General features: G+C 40.4%; 1 protein-coding gene across 1 annotated transcript in view; it reads left to right on the top strand.

Moving 5' to 3' along the window:
• Nucleotides 1-374: 374 nt before the first annotated feature.
• esrrgb (estrogen-related receptor gamma b) overlaps nt 375-21,782 on the top strand; it is a 40,977-nt gene continuing 19,569 nt past the window's right edge. The window contains exons 1-3 of the mRNA XM_023403492.1: nt 375-897; nt 11,202-11,617; nt 16,193-16,309. Of these exons, the coding sequence (XP_023259260.1) occupies nt 848-897; nt 11,202-11,617; nt 16,193-16,309 (583 nt within the window). The 5' untranslated portion in view covers nt 375-847. The remainder of the gene's footprint in view (nt 898-11,201; nt 11,618-16,192; nt 16,310-21,782) is intronic.

The following is a 21,782-nucleotide window of genomic DNA, read 5'->3' as shown; positions in this document are numbered from 1 at the left end:
TAAAGTTGTAAAGAAGAAACCCCTTATCTATCTATCTATCTATCTATCTATCTATCTATCTATCTATCTATCTATCTATCTATCTAAATGGAGGAATCTCTGTCTGTCTGTCTGTCTGTCTGTGTGTGTGTCTGCCTTTTTAGAGGGGGGTCTGCCTGTGTCTCTGTGTTTTGCAGCAGCTCCCTTGTGAATGACTGGACACCAAAGGGTCGTCCATTAGCCCGTCCCACCACAGTAATCCTTTGCCCCCATTGGCTGCTCTCAAGACAGCCCTCCTGTCACCGACCAACAGCAGCTGCTCCGTATGCACCAAGCCACGCCCTCCTGCTCTTAAAGAGCCCCCATGTCTTCAATGGAGACTCGATCCTCTCACTGACTTACTCAGCCAGAGTGCGCTCTCACCACTGCTGCTCTCCATCCAGCTATCTCTTATCTTTTATTCTCTCTTTCTCTATCCATCACTCCCCTGATTTTTATTCTTTCTCCTCTTCTGTACACTTGCTTCCTGTTTTCTCTTTTCATTTCTACCTCAAGTTCTTTTTCCACTCTCCCCTTTCTATATCATCACTAAATCCACTCTTCTTCTCTCCATACGTACTCCTGAGCCTGAGTGTGCAGCACCTGTGCAGACTGGAGTTTGTCGGGCCGAGGCAGAAGGTTTTTTATTTTTTTTTATTTTGTGTGTGTGTTGAACAGGGAAGGGAGGGGAGACAACACCCAGGAACACCTGACCAACATTTCATCAAGATATGTGGAGTCTTAGGAACTGATCTCCTCCTTCAGCTTTTCCCAAGCTGTTTGTTTATCTGTTTTTTATTGCAACACCTGGAATGCTTAACGTGGACTGATGGATGTTTCCGAACTGTGCATCCCTGACCCTCTCTGCTACCACAACCAGTAGGTGCATCTCTTTCCACATATTTTTCCCTTCTGTCAGGATTTTTCCCTTTCTACTTTTGTTTCCATTTAAGGTGACAGAGAATTTAATTTACTTCTTGACCTCTACTTTTTATCAAAAGGAGAGAACAAATCATGAGGAAAATCAGTTTAATTCATTTGGGGAAAAAAAAAACAATTCATGCATAGTAAACAAGTAAACAATTTCAAAAGAAAGGGAGTTCCTCGCATTATGTCGGCTCCACCTCCCGATGTACGGGACAGCCGAGCTCAGTTGTGTCAGTGAGGCTGCAGTAGCGTAGCCCGCAGGGAGTCCAGGTCGGATGGTTGCCCTACAGCTGTCTAGCTCTGCATCAGGATCCAGGGTTTAACCTCAGCCACAGGGAAGAGCTAGAGGCAGATTAATGCGGACGATATCCAGATGACTATCCTCTGGCAGCAGCCGATGTCCGGCGGTGTCCCAGAGAAAGAAAACTGTGACTGTGCTGTTGTCCAGTGTGTGTGTGTGTCTGTGTGTGTGTGTGTGTGTGTGTGTGTGTGTGTGTGTGTGTGTGTGTGTGTGTGTGTGTGAAAGAGTGTGTTCATGAGAGACAGATAAGAGTATATTTGAGGGGACGGATAACTCTCTGCCTGTGTTTAGTTAAAGCTTCTTTCACTTTTATGTTGTTTGTGATTCAGCATTTTACTTCATTTTGGTGCTTATTCTTGAATCGTGCAGAAATTACAGTGACAGAGAAGAAATAGAAAATCTAAGAAGTGGCCGTGTATGTAAAGAAAACACAGTTCATTCTATTTAATTAGGACTAAAGTGGTGCACAGTTTGCATACACATATTGTCATTGTGCATTTAGTTCATAAGTGCAGGGATCAAGCAGTTTGTTTTACAGGAAATCAGAAGTCAAAGAAACTCACAAATCTCAGCTGGAGAACCGATCCTTAGTGTTTCATTGCTAAGACGCTTCTCTTTTAACCAATTATGACTGGACGGGGAGACTCTTTACTGGGATCCTCTTAATGTTAAGCTGTAGATGGGATTGGAAAGGTTTAACCTGCTTAGCACTTTTTACAAAACTGTGATTAGGAATATTTCAAACTCCACAGGACTCTCTACAAATAAGAAAGAGATAGTTTCTGTGATGCTTAATTTACACATTTATTTTAATTCTTAACAGTCGCATCTGAGCTCAGGATCAATAGAAGCAAAAAAAAAAACTCATAAAAGTGAAATGACTTCAGCCTGTATTTGTTTAACTAGAGAAATGATAAAACATTTTGTCAGAGATTCGCAGCAATTATTAAAGTGGTGCAGAATTCTCATGCGACCTTAACAATTACATCTCGTTGATTTTACATTCATTTACATGGTGGTATTTGAGATTACTTGCAAACAAAACTGCAGTAAAGCAACAAAGGGAAGTTTGATAAAACTGACAATTCAGACTGTTTCAACAGTGCAGTAAAGTGTGCCGTACAAATAATGTAAAATTTAATTTAATTACTACAGTCAAATTAATGACACAAATTTCTCAGTGAATAGATGGAAATTGTTTTGAGAAGTGTAATATTTAACCACAAGTGTTTGGTCACTTGTTTTGATATCTCACATAAAAGTTACAGACCTGGGTTTCATTTTTTCTTAATGTGTTTAAATAGGTCAATTTCAGTGTCTTTTATGGCTTTGACATTCAATATTGCAATTCCTGTGCAGATTGCAGTGCAGTAGAAAAAAACCCACAACCCTGAGTTCTTCTTTTTCGCACAATCATCAGTTTCCAGAATCTGAAAAGCTGCATTTAATACACACATATCCAACTAAAACCGATCTTAAGTTATTATATTATAGTAATTAATTAAATAAAAAGAAGTGGAATTAAAAGAATATTATAATTTAACGCCACAAAAAAGTGGAAAACATTTAAAGCTGAATTTAAATTATAAAAAAATACAAATGCTATTAACCTATAGTGACCCTGGATCAGGTCTTAGTGTGTGTGTGATGCTGTATTTGTGATTCTGTATGTTTGTGTACATCTGCATGTTTGAGCGAGGCAGTAGCTGCTTACATTCATACATGCATGGAAATACACTACATACATATATTAAATACATACATACATTTGTAAATGTGAATGTGAGCATACTGTGTGCAGTCTGAATGTGTCGATGTTAATCTTTGTCTCTCCTCTGCTACTGCAGGACCAATTGGTCACATTTGATAGGACAGCACTTTTCATGACACACTGAACACACTAGCATTACCCAAAAAAAAGAAAACCCATAAATGCAAATACTGTGTTACAAATTCACCTCTCTACATATGTTTGTACTGATTATAACTGAGATCTTCCTGGGATTAATGCTGCATTTTCTAAGGGAGTTAGTTTAACTCACTAAGTTGTTTAGATAAAATAGAGTGTCATGACTATAAACTGTAGGACAGTTCCACACTCCAAAAGCGCATTGTAACCATGGCCACAACATGTGATATACACTAATTTATTCTAAAAATTGTCTTTACCTTTAAATAGTGTTAATCATACTGTCATACCGTATTTGTTCATGTACTTGCATACTGTAAATCCGTGCTGTTAGCATCACATAAAGCTGGAATTACTTAGGTTTGGCTTTGGGGAATGCTATTAACCCCTTGAGGACTTTTGGCCCGACCACCAACCTACTGGCCTGAGATGAGAGGTCGACTGTAGAGTCCAACTCTCACGCTACGTCTCTGCTGAAGAGGCAAATATGTTCCTCCAGCAACAAACTAATATCAGCTTATCAGACATCTCACATTATTACCAGAAATAATTTATAGATATACAGCTATATGCACACACACACACACACCCCACACACACACACACACACACACATATAGATTGATAGTTTGTCCTCTTTTGACCCTTTTCAAGATTAACAATTAATGACTCACAGTTTTATCCACATTGTTTGCAAAAAAAAGTACATACATTTATATGCAATAAAATGCTTAATTTTAATGAAATGTCCACATCAGTAACATTTTCATGTTTCTTGAACCAATTTTTAATAAAATGTGAATTTTAGGACCTAAATAAAAATAACCTGCAGCGGCAAATGTGGATTAAATAACAAAAACTGGACCAGAAGCCATTAAAGTGTGTGATCTGTTAATAAATCCCCAGGTACTCTCCACTTTTCAGTCAGTTGACATTATTTGAATATTCTGGGGAGAGAAAAAAATTCCATGTGCTTTCTAATGTTGTTTCAAATGTGTTTTTCATGGTAGATGCTACTTTTCTTCACACACACGTCATAGAATTTTTCATTATGAAAAATAGATACATGATTTTCCGCTTCTTTAAATGTTTAACAAGTTATCTTAAAACGGTCAATCTTTTTATGTGTCTGTGATTGGCTGTGGTTTCAGTGCGATTAGCCATGGCAGTTTTGACAACTGAATCATTTAAAGTTAAAACTTTAAATGTTGTTTATCTTCAGTTTGCTCCAATAAATCAGATCAATTTTTCTCCCGTTCCTCCTGCTGGTCCCATAGGTGCCCTTCGCAAGCCAACAAACAGGAATGCATAAGCTCAAGCGGTCAAATGTATGACACACACAAATAGACACAATCGTAGACATAGACACACACACATGTGCGTGCACATACAGATGAGACCAAAGAAGCACACGCTGACCTGGGATCTAATTTTAGCGGTGCCATATCATGGAAACACCTGACTGTGTCTGTTAAGAGAAACACATCCTCTTATCACGCTTTGCATCTGCATTTATTACACTAGTTATGAATGTGGTCACACTGTGTTTATATATGAGAAACTTTTCCATTTGTCTAAAAGATAAATAGATAAACACCATGGTCCAATAATTTGTCTCGTCTCAAGTGCTCTTTGTAAAAACTTAACATGACTCCATACGTTAAATCAGGAGAAATGTTTTACTTTTGCTGTGGGTCAGTTAGACGTGTGGATTCAGGCATTATAAATGTCCAGTACCTGGAGGTCTTCACCTGATATGTTATGTCCTGTCTTGTGCCAAAGTTGAGATTTTTCACTGGAAACCGACATGAAAAAAAAATGTGGTGCAGATTGTGCTAATTTCAAAGTGTGCCTGCCACAGATTTATGAGGCGACATTTGATACGTTACCGACAAATTTGGGTCTTATTGCTTCTCCTGTGTGTTTTTCAAAAGTATTTTTGTGCATGTCAGAAATAGTAATTAGAATTTTATGTTGACGTGTTGGTAACATTAGTGAAAATGTTGTTTTGTTATTTGTGAAGCCGGGTTTGTTTCAGTCACTCGAGTGAGTGGACAAAGTTTGTTACTCCCAGCTTTCTGCACTTCATGGAAAACAGTTTATCACTGCACTTTCAGTAACTTGGTCACAGTTGGTTTTTTGAAACATCTCGCCGCGCTGTGACTTTTCCCATCCTTAAGTTTGATAGTTGGCTGATAAGACTGGTAAAATCGGCTGGGAACTGAACCTATGAGCCCACTGACGGATGGAGGGAGCAGGTGGTGGGACTGTGGGTAACGTGTTTTGCTCACATTAGTGGGTGAAATTGCCTCCAACTATTCTTTCGCCACCAGCTCTGAGCTTGAGGAAAAATGACCCGAGATAGAAACAATTGAAAACACTTTGAAACTTGCTGCTGTATTTTGTCACGACACTGTTTTCCAAGTGTTCAGACTGTCATGTTTATTAATGGCGATGGCTGCTGCATATGAGGGCACAGCCCAGCTCTATGGTAGAGTGCTGCTGTGTGACGGCATAAGAGGAGAACTAACTTCATTACATGTCATGACCCCCTCTTGATATAGCTATATCCTTTAGGCAGCCTGTCAAGGACTCTGAATTCATCAGGATGTAGATGGACGCTTTTTTTTGCAGCCGCTATTCAATCAAAACATGAATGTGGCTTTCATGGGCTCAGGCTGAAAACAAGCAGCAGAGAGGACTTCTTAGAATGAGTTTGTTTTATTGATCAAATGAAATTAACACACACACACACGCATACACACAGACGGAGAAGCAGTGCGTCTAATCATGGAGTGTGGGTCAGCCAGCATGTTTAATTTAATGGGCCTCATCGTAGCCTCGCGACGTCTCACATTGTGAACTTAATTCCTCTTCACCACGTTAATTTGCATTGTGTCAATTGACCGGAGTGCTTACTGTATCAGCTTGAGTCGCACTTGAAATTCAGCCCATGCCCTAATACCATTAGGCAAATGCAAAGTTGTGTCATTTACACATTTGGAAAAAAAAAGGAGAGAGAGAAAAGCCAATTTGCACTGGACAAGACCCGCTTGTGATTATCAGTGGATGTTATTACTGTGGAGAAGCAGACGTTTGAAGGTTATGTTTCTGGGCAGTAATTGAAATGCAAAATAACATTAGGATCGATGGCCATCTCTGTTTATTTATGAAATCAATATCGTAACTGTCCCTCATGAGTCCCCCTCTGATTCCCAATGACGGCTTAAGTCTCTGCTCGTTTATTCTTTCGTCCCCATAACCTCCTTCTTCTGTCTCTTTTTAAAAGGCAGTTAAGGGTGTGTTTGACTTTGCAGGGAGAGCAGTTTCCTGGAGGTGGTGGACGAGTATGTAGATGGGGGTTGATACTCCAGGTAAGGAGACATCATCCATGTGGGAAATCTATGCAATCTCCCCTCATGGCAGTGACATTGAAGAGGCCATATGCTCAAAGCTCTGTGTACAAGTATGTGTGTGTGTGTGTGAAAGAGACAGAGAGGCAGAAACAAAGTGTATCTATGCAGTATAAACGTAGTATAAACATAGTATAAACGTAGTATCAACATAGTATCAACATAGTGTGAATGTATAGTACTAATGCAGGACTGATAACTTGAAAAATTAAAGATTTAGTGTGAAAGTAAAAATGTTATTTTCAGAACAAAATTGACATTTTCCACCTTGGTACCTGTGGTATATGAGATCCACTTACTTATTATATTCTTTGAGCTTTCGACCATATCCCATGGCCCTCTTCAACAAATGAAACTTGCACAGGTGACCGCGTGATAACAGCAACAACTGACAAAAAACATTCACAATTAAAGCACAAAACATAAACTTTAACCTTATTAGACCTGAAACAATTAGTCAATTAATCAAAGAATCATCAATAGAAAAATGGGATTAATCATCTAATCGATTTAATCATGATAGTAAAATGAATACCCATGAGTTTTTGGACTGATTGTCGGTCGCAGCAACACCTTGGTTTTTCACTATTGTCTGACATTTCATAGAGCAAACAAATTAACTGATTAATCAAGTAAATGATCTGCAGATTAATCATTATTGAAAATAATCATTAGTTGCTTGCCTCATTATTGCCCCAGTAGAGAAAATAATTTTGCAGCCAGGTAAAACATGAATGTACGCATAAGATACATAAAGTATAATAAATTGAATAAAAAAAATTATGATACAAATATGATGACACTTATATAAAGGTACAAGCACAAAGAGACACAAAAGAATAAAGCAAAGTCTCAGTTAGACTAGAAATGACATTTTTTAAAAACGGCAATTGCTTCAGTCCGAAACAGCTGGGTCCATAAGTAAATAAGTAAGTGTCAAAGTTTTTTTGTTTGAATGCTGATAGAGGTAAACTACTCCATTTAAAGGCGAACACAGCAAATATACCGTCTCAATCTGCAGGAACTGAGCAGAGAGAGAACTGAAGGTGCTTTAGAACAATTCAAGTAAAAAAGACTTCATAGGTAGTAACTGCGTATGAAATATAGCTTTTTTTTCTATTGTGAAATCAACATGTTAACTCACTCTGCATTATAAGTGTATTTTGACAAATGTCTCTTCTCTAAAAACCAACTACATTCTTCGCAGCAGCGTATGAATCATGCATTTAAATGTTAGAACGCACACGTTTTTTGACGACCTTCATTTGCGCCATCGCTATGTCACGTGCATGTTGTTGTTACTACTTAACACTTGGGCGACACACGCTACCCTGTTTTCCCGCTCGCATGACCATTCATTTCCCAGACACCCCGGCTGCGGACTAACAGTGTAATCTATGTGTCAGGCAGGAAGGGGCACTCAGTTTAAAGCTGATAGAGTTTGCCCCAAACAAGGACAGCCTATCATAGAAAGATTAATGAACTAATTTCATGCATGGCTCCTTGCCTCTGTCCTTCTGCGCTTGCATGTTTGACTGTGTGTTCAGCACCATGATTTACGCCGTGTTCCTTGCTACAAGCTTAACCCCAAGCTTAACAATAATATTTCCCCTCAGTGGGAAAATACATAATAAAATATGGAGAACCTGATTTTTTTTTTTTAAACCCCTCGCTCCTCAAGGAAAGAATAGCATGAGGTCATTGTGGAGAATTGTTTTGATTATGCATTTAAGATTTTCCTTTTTTTTTGTGACTTCTGTTAAAATTTATTGCGTTGAAATTCGGAGGCTGGAAAACATATTTCATGGCTTACAGAAGAGGTGGATGGATTCAGGATTTATGTAGGGAAGCAGGGGATCTGCAACATTGCCAGCACGAGGAGGCATGCCAAAATACACACACACACTCACACACATGCACACACAAACATTTGAAATTTTAAGCTGTTCTGATGGGACATTTTCACACCCATCACACTTTGGCTCCAAAATAAAAAATAAAAAAATTTGAAAAGCAGTGGTCACTGATCTGGCATTTCAGGCAGCGTCTCGGTCGTATTAAACATTCTGGACAGCTCTCTAGTTTTTACATGGAGTCGTGTCTAGACGCTCTCTTTCTTTCAGAGTGGTGGACACGCTGAAACCTGTGTGTCCGCTGCTCCGAGCCATCCATTGTGGGAGCATCTGGCCCTCTAAGAACAGCAGAACAGAGAAGGCAGGTGACCTTCACGTCTGTCTGATGAGTCTTGCTTGTCTGCTCGGTTTGTACCATTTTTCTGCGTGGCGGAGCAAACACCACTCCATTAGATATTAGGCGCAATGCGTTTGTGTGTATGTGTATGTGTATGTGTGTGTGTGTGTGTGTGTGTGTGTGTGTGTGTGTGTTGCCAAGGGAGCGGGGCGGGTTGAGGAAAGTCAGGCTGCGCTTATAAAACTGTGTCTCTTTATAATAAGAGGGGGAAACCAAATTATGAAACTATGAAGCTATTTCTGTCCATGCGAATTGGTGGTTCGTGCCATTATTTCATTTCGACAGATTTGAAAGGACCCATTAGAAATTTCCATTAAACCTAACAAAAAACATCTCCCCAGCGTTACTGTGTGCTAAGTGTGGAATGAACTACTTTTTACATATGCCACAATGTACTATTCCATAGGGAATCCCCCTATCTGCCTGCGATGATGTATTAACTGTTACCACGCCGCTCTCTCCACTTCGCTCAGATGGGAGAAAATATACCTTCCAGTTGACTATAGGTACATGATAATTGCTAACAAGATTTAACAAGAGTCCTATGAATCTTTTATAAACCGCACCAGTCTCAGAATGAAGACTAACATTATGTTGTATCGCTCTATCTTGCACTATGTTAACAGTCCTGACTGATTAAAAATGCATAAGGAATGTCTGGGACCCGTAAGAGGAGGGTTTATTTTTTCATGCCTCATCTGGAACAGGAAGGAAGCAGAGGATCAATAGATCTGATCTTGGCCCAGGGGTAGAGGCTATCTCCTCCTCCCTCCCTCTCTCCACCCGCAACCCGTTAGCAGTTAAAAGAGAGGTTTCATGTTGTCAGGGCCTGATGACTTCATGGCTTTATATAAACACTTATGCAAAGAGGCAACAGAGGGAAAATACATTTCTAACCACAACAGAAAATTAAAAAAAAAAAGAGGGGCAGCCCCCAGCAGCAACAAAGTTCAGAGGAATCTAGCCAGCTTTAGCTTCTTGTTAGTTTCAGACATTCTTAGCATGACTTTCCACAGCTTTCACACAATATTTACAAGCTTGTAGGGCTGAAGCTGTGTAAGATCAGCACCAACTGTGACAGACAGAGCCAGCAGTTCTAACACAGACCCAAGCCTCATTTCATGCTTTGTTTGAGAGGACATTATTGAAGCCACTGCAAGTACAACGACTTCCAAAACATGGCAAATAAAGAACTTTGCATCCTCTTTTAGCTCTACAAATAAAATTTGCTTCACGAAAGGTTCCCTTTCTAAAATGCAACGAAAATTTTTAGCGACACCTGCAGCAACACAAAACGTCCTCCAGAGACCTTGATGACCTTTGTTAACATCTGGTCATTTGGACATTATTTTTGGCACTTGAAACAGTTTTACAGAATTACATAAGTAATATCCTTAATTCTTTCAAACTCTCTTCCTGAACTTTACAATGAAATTTGGGATTGTGTCTTCCTCAGCCTGTCCAACCTCTCTCTTAAATCCTCTGTAACCCTGCACCGTCCATTGGCAAAGTAACCAGGACTATTGATTGGGTCATGTATTACCCATGATCCTCCATATGCTGAGTGTAACACCTCTCTCTGTCCATTAACAGGCTTCTGAAGTTTCATTTATTCACTTACTTCTGGCAGCCGACCCATTGTGGGCATTGTTTGCAAGATGTATGGGGCATCCATTGACATGGTCATTAGTTACCATTTTGCCTGAGAGAAATAAGCTACTGTAGTATATCACTTGGCATTCCAACGCATTAATGGTTGTGTCTGTAACATAATCTATCAAACTCAGATGAACCGGCGCGCTCCATCACAGCTGATGAATCTCTCGCAGGATAATCAGGCGATGATGGAAGAAAGCAACATGCAGTACATCTTGTCGGGCTTATTAGTGGTGATGTTTTTATTGATACTGCTGTTTTCTGATTTATGTTGGTTTTCATGTAAGCTTCTATGTTTCTCAGTTTTCTAGAAAATCAGTTCTTATTTGCACGTGAGGTAAACAGGCATCATTTCCTTACTGCTGATGTTTGAAAGCCCTGTCTTTCCAGTGTACTGACTTCAGCTGAAAGATTACATGATCTATTATGAGTTCATAAATTTAGGGGACTTCTGTGACTGTTTGGGCTCATGGAGTCCTCAAGGAATTCATTTGATAATTTTAGAGATGTTCTGTTGTCAGCAAAGAAGTGTTTCTTCTCAGTTCCTGAAGGTAAAAGTTTGGAAAATCACCGAACATTATCATGATTAGTTTGCTGAACATTTTGTGACAATATATTTGACTTTAAAATGTTACAGTGGATCAGCTGCCTCATGGTTTGAACTGTATTTACTGTGAATTTAGTTCAGAATCTGACTGAAGCTTTGGCCCTGTGTGTTTTTATCCAGGTTACTAACCAGAATGCCCTCTGAGGACCGACACCTTTCCTCAAGCTGTGGTTCTTACGTCAAAACCGAGCCCTCCAGTCCTTCCTCCTCTCTAGTCGACACCGGCAGCCACCACAGTCCCAGCGGCAACTCTGACGCCAGTGGCGGCTACGTGAACGGCAGCAGCGTACGCTCACACGCCCTGGACTCCCCGCCAATGTTCAACCCAGGCATGCTTGGAGGTGGCGGCGCCTGCCTACGCCGCTATGAGGAGTGCTCCGGCAGCATGGCGGATGACTCACCAATCAAGTGCGAGTACATGCTCAATGCCATTCCCAAGAGGCTGTGCCTGGTGTGTGGCGACATTGCCTCAGGGTACCACTATGGGGTGGCCTCCTGTGAGGCCTGCAAAGCCTTTTTCAAAAGGACGATACAAGGTATTTCCCATTTTCTCTTTCATTTTTCATTGGCTCACCTGAGCTCATCTCCAGTGTCTGTCGCTCTCAGTTCAACCTGAGAATAATATATTTTCTGTAATTTTGCAGGTGGTTGAATATTAAGTAAAATAATAATAATAATGATAATAAGAGTTACACATTTAACCCGGGTGTACTGTCACTGTCGCAAGTGCAAATTTTCATGATGATTCTAAATACTTTTTTATTAGGGTTTACCTTAACAGTTCCTTAACAGGAAACCTGATGATGAATCCATTGTCATATGTCCCACGTGTCTCTCAGTGCTGATAGCCAGCCCTCTGCTCTTATGGGACTAATACAGTGTAGTGATTACGAGTGTCTACAGCAGGCTTTAGGCCCAGACTGTAAATCTGCTCTGGGTTGTGATTTTTTGATGTGTTTGCATGTGAATCGTACGTCTGGCATCGGCTCTGCCATGTGCGGGAGCTGTTCCAGAATAATCACTTGGACAGAGATAATATGCCACAAAATGAGATGCAGAATTTTGAATTTTATCTGCAGCATTTAAGTCTATAGACATAAAGTCAGACAGCAGATTAGTGAGGGCATGGCCACATTGAGTCAGGTACATTTGAAGAAAAAGTTTTTTTTCCAAGCTCCTCTGAATTACCATCATCTTCGCCCACCTTTTTAATTTTATTGGCAGTTGGCAAAAACCATAGAAGTGCATTCATGCCACCATAGGGTAAGGAGTGTTGCTGGTTTGCTAAAGATACTCTTAGATACTCGCGATAAACTCAATAGTTTGCAGAGACAGAAATATATGACAATGACAACACCTACAGTAATACACCGGTGACTGTGTATGATGACACGGAAAACAATCAATTACCAAGGAGGAAAAGAAATGCAGCTTCTTATTACCATTGATTCTAAGATGATATTTCTTCAAGCAGACAGCATACAAAAACAACAGCAATTTCTAGAAGTTTGTTTTTTGATTAGATGACAGGCAAAACAGACAAAAACAGATGCGTCCATATTATTGTGGGCGTGGGCTGAGAGTCACTGTCTTCTGGCTTATTTACGCTCCCAATTACTAGGTAAATTTCAATATTTTACCATAAGAGCATTTCTTTAAATCATGATGAAAAAAGTTCAAACATTGTTTTGTGACAACCAGTTAGACTGAACAAAACATGAAGACACTGCGGTGTCAATTTTACTATATGGCTCAAAGCTCCGTGTTGTTTTAATAGCTGCGATACTTCTTCGCTGTTATACTGTGAATGGGACATTCAAGTCTGTCCCACGGTAAAATGGGACATTTTGTTTCAATCTGACCGGCAACACAGTAAAAAGTGCTCATGTCTGACTTTGTGTTGTCTTGCACCCCCTGTTCTTCTTCTCCTTCTTCCTCTTTTCTCTCGCTCTCCTTCGTGGAGGACAGGCTCGTAATGAACCTAATCTGTCCGTCATTCGTCCTGAGCCACGGGAGTTTCAGTCAATAACAATCAGTGTTGGGTGACTGTAATTAAGAACCAGGCATTTCATTGGGAGAAAGTCAAGAAAGGAGGGTGGGAGGTCTGGATCTGTTCTTTGCCCCCAGGCCCCTCCACCCAAGGGGGGTGGGGGCCAATTAGAAGCTCAGGCACGTGTTGTCGGGGCAATAACAGAGGAACGGAAGAGAGGAGAGAGGGAGATGCTGAGAAGTCCTCTAAATAAAAGGCAGAGGGACAAGGGACAGGGGACATGGTCATTCACTGAAAGGAGAAGCTGCTTTAATGGAATGGTAATCAGGAAGGGGGGTCCCGGCCTCGGCAAAGGAGGAGGACAAGGAGAGGTCCAGCTTGAGTGGAGATGAGCGCGTGGATAATAGCATGGCATAATAATATATCAAAATTTAGAGGGAAAATAAGAGAGGTTAAGGAAGGATATTAGAGTGGTTGAAATGTCCTTTGAGAAATAAAGGTGGACACAAGACCTGATTAACTAAGAGGGTATGCCGACAGTGAGCTTTTAGAGGTAGGCAATTTAAGACTATTGTGGACCCCCAATGCAACCCCCCCTCACATACACTCACCAGCACTCACACACACACACACACACACACACACACACACATTCATTTTTGATCAATTCAGATATAAAATGTTTCTTTTTATAATCAGAAAAATATAAAATGAATTGACCTTTAAACTGACAACAATCCTCTGTATTCTGTAATTTTGTTTAATTGTATAATATTAAATACAGTGGGGGAAAGTGGTCTCAGACCTTTGGACTTCTGTATTTATATAATATATATATATATATATATATATATATATATATATATAGGTGAGTGCAAGGTGAAAAAACAATGAGGAAAATCTAAATTATGCCTTTGTCCAAATTCCATGCATAGTAATCAGCAGGTTTTAGTGTTTTCACAGTGGAACACTAGAAGAATTAAGTATACTATATAAAAGTCAGAGTACATACTGAAAACCACCGTTCACTCTATTGTCTGTATGATACACACTCAATAATTTACTGTACAGTGAGCAGTAAAGATATGAGATGAGACTTTTGAGCGCTTATGGATCATCGTCGCTTTGCGTCATCAACGACAGCTGTAGTTTTACGCGACAGTAAAATGCGAATCATTGTGGGATTGTTAGCTGAAAGTAGTCTACATGGCATGGACCTTACTTTTTTGTTGCATTGTGGAAATGTTTGAGGGCTCTATATATAGTGGATACATTTCCCACTCAGAATTCAGACACTTAAATGGTAGACATTAAATAAAGTGCACTACATAGTGAATAGGGAGTGATTTAGGACACATCCTTCCCCACAGTGGAGGAGCTGCTCACAGCTGCTAAACATTACAATAGTGTCAGTGCGATAACTCGAGGATGATCTTCACAGCAACAAAAAAAAGTGTAAGTGCCCAAATTCCACTCTACGCACTAATTGTTTACAGCAGTACTGCATCGTGATTGTCATAGTATAGTGTTTTTGCTGTATACTATAACAAAGTACATTTATTTCTCAGAATATACAAGAAATTAATGTACTTCACCATCGTGTACTGACAGGAAATGATGCAATTCGTGAACTATCAGGCATCAATCAAACTGTGACCTCGAAACTTTTGAATTAATTAGCATTTCTTTGTTTTCTTGCATCGCTCTAGTGTAACTTTCTTTTGTGCATTGCATTGTGGGACTTTAGTATTCATCAGCAGCACTCGTTTTTTTAGTATTGTACACTGACTCTCTTGTGTGTACTTAATTTTGTTCTGTTTCCTATGTGACCACAGTGCACATTCAAAACCTGTTTAGAAATAGTACGTAGTATGACCATGGGACAAAGCCACTGCATCATTGCATTAATCGACAAATACTATACTATGAATATTAGATTGCACATGGTCTTTACAGTTAGTTTGTGGTATAGAATCGGCACACAACATGCCTCCTGTATCTGCACATGTGCACTGCAGTCTACCGTATTTTCCCTCCGCGTACGCCTCTCAGTTTAAAAGACTTTAGCCACCCTGAAACCAGCACCAGCCTCTGCCAACATCCTGGCATGGTGCCCCGGGCCCCTCACTGTGCATGTGACCCTGCTGGCACCATCGATTCCAGGGATCCTGACAAATGTTGGCACCTTCTCCTTGTCCAACAGGGGGTTGTGTGTGCGGTTGGGGGGGAGCAGATCTGGCAGAACTGCAACAGACAACACCTGGTTTGCTGTTTTTAGGTACCATTAATACATCTCTGGACTATCGGGACATTGCTTAAACATTTAATCAAGGGATTTGGATACTTGGGAGGATTTGTCATTGGATTCTGGGGGTCACGTCAACTTTTGAAGTGAGCGTGTAATGATCCGGAAAAAAAATTGTTAACCGGAAACTGGTGAGAAAGACAGGCAGCGGTTACATGGCAGCAGATTCAATATGTCTGCATTTCTGGCTGTTTTTGGACCCGAGTGATTAAATTGCATAGGAAATATTTCCATAGTGAGCCAACAGCCATCGAGACGGACTTGAATAATACATCGAGCCTTGCTACATGATACGGGAGCCTTAGATTGGCCAATCTAACAGCAGCTCTTGGTCTTTACTGAAGAACATTATGCAGAGCGCTCGACTGTGCATCCATTTCTTAGCCCTTGTGTTGTGGAGGGAGGGCAGCTTTCCCATCATCCTTTAGGTGAAGAAGGATGGGCTGGAAGGGGTCGTGGTGAGCCTTGCAAAGAGGACGCTCTGCATTAATGAAGCTAATTTATCTGTGAATCAAAATGGGGGTGGGACTCCGGGGCGGGTAGGTGCTTTTTACATGTCCCATCAAAATGCCACTAAACTCTCCTCTCCTTCAGGAGTGTCACACGGGGTCACCTTGGGACAGGTGTGTGTGTGTGTGTGTGTGTGTGTGTGTGTGTGTGTGTGTGTGTGCGTGTGTGTGTGTGTGTGTATGCACACATGTGTGTCTGTGCCTGATTTGATCTCCTTTTCCATTCAGTCCCTTTAAAACAAACTCCTCCTGATTTTTGATTTGCAAACAGAATTAATAAAATATTTTCTTGTTTTTTTTTTTACAGGGAATATTGAGTACAGCTGTCCGGCCACCAACGAATGTGAGATCACCAAAAGGAGACGCAAATCATGCCAGGCCTGCCGCTTCATGAAATGTCTTAAAGTTGGCATGTTGAAAGAAGGTGAGTGCTGTTTTTATTTTAATGGTAATTTCATAGGAGAACTGAAAGGAATTTGTTGCTATTTTATTTTATTACAATTGAGTCATAATAGAAATACCTTTTAGCTACAGCCCTGGTGAGATCTTAAATAGGGTTTATTGCTCTCAACAATTTAAAAATAATGATAAAAGTAGCATTGAAAAAACAACAAATTATTATTCTGAGGATAAAATCTTACTCTCATTCTTCTAATTTCTGTGTTTTATTATAATTTAAAGAATTAAGCTTTCCTCTGAGACCTTATGATCATCCCAATTATGAAACTATTCAGAAACATATTAGATGCCATCAAGATTGTGACCAAACTTAACACAAAGGTGTGTAGTTTTTTAGCTTAGGGAGAGTTAATTAACACGAGTAATAACTAACATATACAGGTCTGTTGTTTAGGTTTATATATTGGAATAAAGGATTCACCGTCAATGTTTTGAACATACACAACTGTCTCTTTCATGACAGTGAATTATATATAGTCTAACAGTCTCACTGAGGACTAAAAGACTAGTCAGTGATCAGATATTAAAGCAAGCTGTTGCCTCAGGGAGACACCAGTGACATCACCCACATGCCTTACTTACCTCTCCTCACACCCCTGAGCCTCTCAGTGTTGAGCTCAGGCGGGTGGGAAAAGCTGCTGAGTTGGATGTTCCTACCAAGACTGACTGAGATGTGTAACAGTACTCTTGAAAAGCACAAGCTGTTCCCCTAAGACTTCCCTCTCCCATGGGCCCTGGGTGTCTCTCTCCCTCACCCTCTTGCTCACCCTCACTCTCGCTGTCTGTCTGTCTCCCCTCCCCTCTCTTGCCTGGCATATTGATCCACTAAATGCTTTCCGAACATCCCATCTCACTTCCTGCATGTGTTGTTTCTCCTCCACTCAGAGACCTTTGGGAGTACGGAGGGAAAATCTAGCCGATAGATTTTCTTGTTCTTTTTCTTTTTCCACGGGAAGAGAGTTTTTTGGGGGTTTTTTTGCATTTGTGTGTTTAGTGAGAAGAATCATTCTACACTGATGCACTGAGTCAAGCACTAAGTTATGTTTTTGTAAAGAGTATTATCATACCCAGCGCTGAACTGGGACTTTACTGAACATAACTTAGGTCCTATCTTTTTGCACAGACTGTCATGAAAAATAGCTCATGTTAAACATATATAAAATGTGACGCTTTTTTTAAATTACATTTCTATCTGTCACCAAAATAAAATGGAATATTTTGACACCTGTTTGCAGGCAGATGCATAGAAATAAATTATCAGTACAACTATCAAAAATAGGCACCACACACTGTCAACAACAGTAAATTTATTGAATGAAAGAAATGTATCTATTTAATTAAGTTACTATATAATCTTGGCAATGTGCATAGTAATATTTAATGAGTGAAAAGTTTTTGTTTTTTATTTTGTTTTTGTGGATCAATGTTTCATACCCTCTAGTATTATGCGTCATCTATTTGCTGAATTACATGTCATGTATTTCACTAGCAAATTTTTTCCCTTGAGTTTCAGTCACTTCAGAGCTGAGGTTTTCAAACAAGATGCCAGGGACAGATGCATGCAGATGTTTTGAACACAACAGGAAGTTAGTCATTATAGTTTGCCCGTTTATTTGGCTTACTTATCAACACATTCAGCATTTGAAGTTGCAGTAATGGCTGTGGCAAACAGCTCCTGGAGGTAATTAAGGTACGTTAATACCCTTAGCGCCCCATTTTAGTGCCGTGTCTAGTCTATTCTCAGAGCCGTAAGTGAGTCAGTCAATCCTGAACACAAAGACGTGATACACACAATTGTAGATTCAGTGTGACTTACACGATCTAAGAATATCACTATCCCAGATATCCTTTCATAAATGTCCATGAATGCACTTTGAAATCATACAAAAAAAAGATCCAAGATTAAGCTTTAAAAGACGCTTCTTATACTGTTACTGCAGAAATTCATCATGTTTTTAAGTTTTTCAGTTTTAAAAGAATCCAGTGATAGTTGTATGTATATCCTTGGGTATACTGCAAATAAGAACTATGAAAAGTTTGAATGTTTGTTTGTTAATTCAGCTCTACTAATTATTTGTTTGTTAATTCAGCTCTACTAATTATTTGTTTGTTAATTCCCCCCCAGTAATTATTTGTTTGTTAATTCAGCTCTACTAATGAGGCCTGGTGGTCTTGATTTTGTCTGAGGGTGGGCCCGGTGTCAGATTTTGAAAATCCATGCTTTAGATCCACCTTACAAACGCTCAGGGCAAAGTTTAGTTGACAAGCAGCAACTTCATAGAATTGTTTGTATTTTTAATACTTATTCAGTAGAACATTATTTGATCTCTGAAGTCTCCCCAGATCAAGTTCTGGAGTTCAGCCCAACCCCATCCACACTGATTGTATGATATATATCCTAATATAAAAGGGAATGTTTACAGACTTTGTTTATTGGCTCCACTTAGAGACACAACAGTCATAAATTTCCTAAAAATAAAACCGTGGTGATACAGGTTTGTTGTATTCTGCCAGCACCAACACGTCTCATAATAGAGGCCAGAAGCAGTTAACTGCAATCTGTGCTGGTAACACAAGACTGTATGTCAGGCTCTTGGTTCACTTCCACTGATATAACTTCACTGTGTACTGATGTAGCTGTGTTTGTTCATCTCAGACTGAAGGGTCATCCATTGTACTGCCGTTACAGAACTATTTATACCTGCCTCCACTCTTGATGTCTTCATCCCGGCCCAAATATCTCACACCGAGGCTTTGACTGTCAGCCAGAAAAAACACTGTTGCTTTAGAAATAAAGCTGAAACTATTAGCGCATGCTTAAAGGAAAAACGGTGGGGTATTGTCTGTGGCGGGCTGAGTTAAGCCGTTGATGTGGACAGTCAGTGTGTGAGTGTGTGTGTGTGTGTGTGTGTGTGTGTGTGTGTGTGTGTGTGTGTGTGTGTGTGTGTGAGGGGGAATTTGACGCCGTAGCCTCCACCACCTGCCGCTCCTGAGACGCAGCATCACAGCCACCGCGACATGTGGCACAGTGGGTGATTCTCTGAAAGTGATGGCATTCAATTAAAAGGAAAAAGGACATTTAATCGTGGCGTAGTGCTGCAGCATGGCCTCTTACACACTTGGGGGAACTTTGATCATGGAATCAGTGGGGGGACAGCAGCTTGCCCTACTTCATGTAATGAGATCACCGTATAACAAGTGGCCAAGAGCTTGTCATGGAAAAGGAACATTCACACAGTATAACATGAATGTCATGAAAAAAGCAATCTAGTCTTGTGAGATCTTCAGAGCAGATAATGGAACCAAAAACACAGTAAATAAACGCTGGATAAATAAAAATGCTATAGAATTGGAATTGGAAAGAACATATATGCTTGGGTGACAATTTAATAGGCAGGTCTACTTTCTCCACCACCTGCTGCACTGAAATCTTCTATTTCTATTGTAAAATATTCTATTGTACGAATATTAGCATTCAGATATTAACCAGTATATTGGCATTTTATATTTATTTCCTCATGAATTCTTTTGGGCATGGCTCACATTACAAACTTCCCTTCGCTCACAAGATCCCAGCTAAGTGTGTTTTTACTTGTTACAGTGCGGCAGATATCATAAGAAATGCCTCGCACCGCAGAAGATGCTGAGAGAACTTATGTCCTCAGTCGTTCTTAAAGTATGTAATATTTCCACCAGGACCCTCTAAGCTCCACTTTAAGCGTGCCATCTTGAATCATAAAGTGCCAGCTGCCAGAGTGAGACCAGCACTACTGGCAGCAGGAGGAACCCCTCCTCCCTGCAACACCTGCCGCTGATCAGCTGACTTCAATTTTTAAACCCGGTTTGGTGGCGTCAGGTTTGTTTGGAGTCGATTGTAAGTCCAAACAAATCAACAATTCTGAAGCAGCAGCTCAACAACAAACATAGGCGAGGAGCGAGGAAAGCAAAACGTGTTAGTAAATACAAATTGTGCAGTTAATCAGTGTGAATTACATCTCAGGATATTTGCTTGTGGATGCACATAACAGGAGTCTGGATGTGAGTAAACAGTTTCTGTGACAGCGAATGACTTTTATACCTGAGAGTAAAATCAAAGAGACTCAAAGAGAAAGAAACATTGTAGATGACAGGCTTCCTTCCAGATCCGGCTTTACTGCTGTGCCGCAGCAGAGCGCTCGGATGAGCTGGGTGGATGGTAGCGGCAGGCGGCTTTTTGAAGAAACCTGCCTCGCTCAGTGACCCCTTAAATGTCCAACTGAGGCTGATAAAAGGTCACAGGTCCAATGGAAAAACCCTCACGTAATTACAACTCGCGGAAGGTATGGTGTCAGTCACTACTGCCAGGAGTCAGTGCCCACAGCTAATAGTAGCGCTAATACCCCCATAGCATTACTCTATGGTGCTAAATGATGCATGAATTTTCTGGACTGAATTAGCTTTTTTTTTTTTTTTTTTTTTTTTTGAGTCACTGTTATTTCCTGCTAAAGATGGAAGATTTATTTTTAGTTTTTTGTATTTTTAGCATTGCAGTAAAATGTGCGCAGGTCTTTCAGTAATCACATCATCATGTTAGCAAATTAGCATGTTTAAAAAGTATGTCCTGTCGAAACAGATGCATCCCTCCCTGTAGACCTTATGAAATTCTGTCACGAATAATTTTTTTTTTTTATAGCAATTTCAATAAAAAACACTTAAGCCTTTGCTCCTCTGAAGTTGATGCTTGTTGGTTTTAGTGTTAGCTAAGTGTTTCTGTGGTGTATTCTTTGCTTGTGGGGATTTTCTGACACTACTGTAATGTGGTGGATGAAAACAAGCTGCCAGACTATTTTGGCAACCTACACCGCTGTCTCGCCCTCGCCAGACCACAGATAGGGATCAGCAGTCTTTCCTGAGCGAACGTGGCTACCGGGGTAACGTTACAGCCTTATTTTCCTCCAGCCACATACACAAAAGATTAGTAAAGCCATATCCAATATCACAGACTGTCAGGTCCCTCGCCAATCAATAGGCTTAGATCAGAAACCAATCTATACCCTAAGATTACATCATCAAAATAAAGATATAGCAAAAGTCTGTAGCGCATAAACGGCAGATGATGCAAGGCTGCGTTAGCGCTACATCTGTATATGCAGGACTGAACGCCCTCTGACCCCTTGCTACATGATTTTTTTTCTTGTACCACAAACCTGTCTATTTAATACACATGTATGGGGCCTTGTTTGCTTTTTAGGGTGTCAGAGTAGCTGGCAGACTGCAGCTGAGAGTCAGCGCCCACCCAGAGGCTCTGCTCTGGCCTGTCCTCACTGTCTGGCAGGTGATAGATCAGACATGGAGGCTAACACGTGTTCCTCTGAAGAAGGGGATTTAGCGAAGTGCTGACCTCTTTACAACCCTCCGCACACATGCACTCAACTCAGAACACATACATCCCTGTACAC

This window comes from Seriola lalandi, unplaced genomic scaffold, assembly GCF_002814215.2.
Source record: "Seriola lalandi dorsalis isolate HSWRI2012SDOR001 ecotype SW California unplaced genomic scaffold, Sedor1 jcf7180002054139, whole genome shotgun sequence".
In the NCBI taxonomy this organism is placed as follows: domain Eukaryota; kingdom Metazoa; phylum Chordata; class Actinopteri; order Carangiformes; family Carangidae; genus Seriola; species Seriola lalandi.
Note: the sequence above shows the minus strand (reverse complement) of the source record. Positions and strands in the feature narration are given on the sequence as shown.